The sequence below is a fragment of the Camelina sativa genome, chromosome 20 (genome assembly GCF_000633955.1).
Source record: "Camelina sativa cultivar DH55 chromosome 20, Cs, whole genome shotgun sequence".
NCBI lineage: Eukaryota > Viridiplantae > Streptophyta > Magnoliopsida > Brassicales > Brassicaceae > Camelina > Camelina sativa.
This window is the reverse complement of record NC_025704.1, coordinates 27,437,288-27,439,251: the sequence shown is the minus strand read 5'-3', so window position 1 is coordinate 27,439,251 and position 1,964 is coordinate 27,437,288. Positions and strand designations below refer to the sequence as shown.

The following is a 1,964-nucleotide window of genomic DNA, read 5'->3' as shown; positions in this document are numbered from 1 at the left end:
GTTTTGACCGTATATTTAGTAGTTATGAGTTCTTCCAATTTTAAGAAAAAAAACACTAAAGCGAGGTAAAAAAGGATGGTCAAAGAACAAATTTAGAAATCAATGCTATAATTAAGCTATGATAAAGTAATCATTCTTTTATTCTAAACGTATAGAAGAAACTAATTTTAAAATTCAACAATCAACGATTTTACTTTTCTGGTTTCAGTCTAAAAATAACAATCGGGTTTCTAATATAAAACCAAACTCGGTGCTCCACGAGAATAGTTGTCCTCTTCTCAAACATATCTCAACTTATTGTTTGAATATAAAAAGAGATATCAGAAAGAAGAGAAGACCAAAAACAAAAACCAAAAAAAAATCTCTAACAAAAAAAAAATGGCTTCCAAAGCTATCTTCTTCTCTTTCTTTATCGTCTCCGCCGTCTGCTTGTCCTCTCTCGCCGGCTTCGCCGCCGCTGATGCTGATGACTTGGATCGTTTCCAGATCCAGGGATCAGTTTACTGTGACACTTGCCGTGTCCAATTCGTTACCCGTCTCAGCAAATTCCTCGAAGGTAAACATAAACACATTACGAACACCATGTTTACGTATGTTTATTATATACATGTGTGCATGGCTTTTCTACCACGTGCAACCGTTGCAATTTTTGAAAAGAGCAATATTTTACGCTTAATAAAGAATATATATCATGTCACTTTTAATATTGTTCGAGATAAATATGCATGTATGCGCACGCACACTATCTTGCATGTTATGCATGCAAGGGTTATTTATATATATATATTTTATACGTAGATCTTCGGATAAAACCTAAACTTGTTTTTATTATATTTTTACATTTTTGTGTTTGTGAAGGTGCGAAAGTGAAGTTGGAGTGCAGGAGCAGAACAAACGGAACCGTAACATTGACCAAAGAAGCCGTTACCGACAAATCAGGAAGCTACAAGATGGAAGTAACCGGTGACCACGAGGAAGAAGTTTGCGAGCTCGTCTTGGTCGAATCACCAGACAGTGGTTGCAGCGACGTCAGCAAAGAGGCTTACTTACGTAACGCCGCTAAGATTAGTTTGACAGCCAATGACGGAATCGTCTCCCACGAGACACGTATCGTTAACCCTCTTGGTTTCATGGTCAAGACTCCTTCAGCTGACTGTGCCGCTGCTTTCAAGGAGATCGGTATTGTCCCTGACGTCACATTCTAAGCGAAAAGAGAGAAAGAAAGAAAAAAAAATATGACATAAGAGATTTACTATTTGCTTAAATTTTATCAAGTTTATCAATATTACAATGAATTTATAATATCATCATTAATTATTTTTTACGCGTTTTGGTTTTGTTTAATTTGATATGTCAGTGATATTTTGTTGTTCTGTAGTAAAAAGAATGTACTTTGGTTACATGCGGTAGAGGAAATTATCTATTATTAGTTTTTTTAACAAAAGAATAATTATTGGATTTTTAGATCAGAAACCAAATTTAGAAGAACAAAAATCTAAAACATAAATGATTGGGTATCAATCGATCACGTTGTTTATTATCACTAATATGAATTGATGTCACCATGAGTTTACCGCCTTTTTTTTGCTAATTTGATTTTTACTGTGTTTAATGTTATATAAGAGTGATACATTGTTTAGGATTAAGATTGCGATGAAATCCTTGTTTTCACCGATTTTGTTTTTCACAAATGTTTCTAATTAAAATTCAGATGAAAAAAAATATTGTTAGACACCTCGTATAAGCTTTTCGATATATTCTTTCACTTTTGTATATAATTAAACCGTTTTGTCTGTTTTTCATGGTATGTTTACTATTATTCGTAATTTGGTTTTCATTATTGGTGACCCGGGCCTTCGTTTCTGGTTTTTGGTTTGCCACTCTCTTACAAGTTACAACACTGAAGAATTCCAAATTTTGTATTTTATATCTTCGATTACAGTAGCATTTTATTAGAAGATTGT

General features: G+C 33.6%; 1 protein-coding gene across 1 annotated transcript; it reads left to right on the top strand.

Annotated features, from left to right (window-relative positions):
- LOC104771829 (pollen-specific protein-like At4g18596) lies at positions 263-1,324 on the top strand. Its single transcript, XM_010496438.2, has 2 exons — positions 263-556; positions 859-1,324. Exons 1-2 carry the CDS (start codon positions 379-381, stop codon positions 1,203-1,205), a joined length of 525 nt encoding a protein of 174 aa, XP_010494740.1. The 5' UTR covers positions 263-378; the 3' UTR covers positions 1,206-1,324.

Bases quoted from the DNA above. Each gene is read 5' to 3' on its own strand.
- LOC104771829 (XM_010496438.2), top strand. From the start codon at position 379: ATGGCTTCCAAAGCTATCTTCTTCTCTTTCTTTATCGTCTCCGCCGTC. The intron at 557-858 runs GTAAACATAAAC...GTGTTTGTGAAG, and splicing joins TCTCAGCAAATTCCTCGAAG to GTGCGAAAGTGAAGTTGGAG.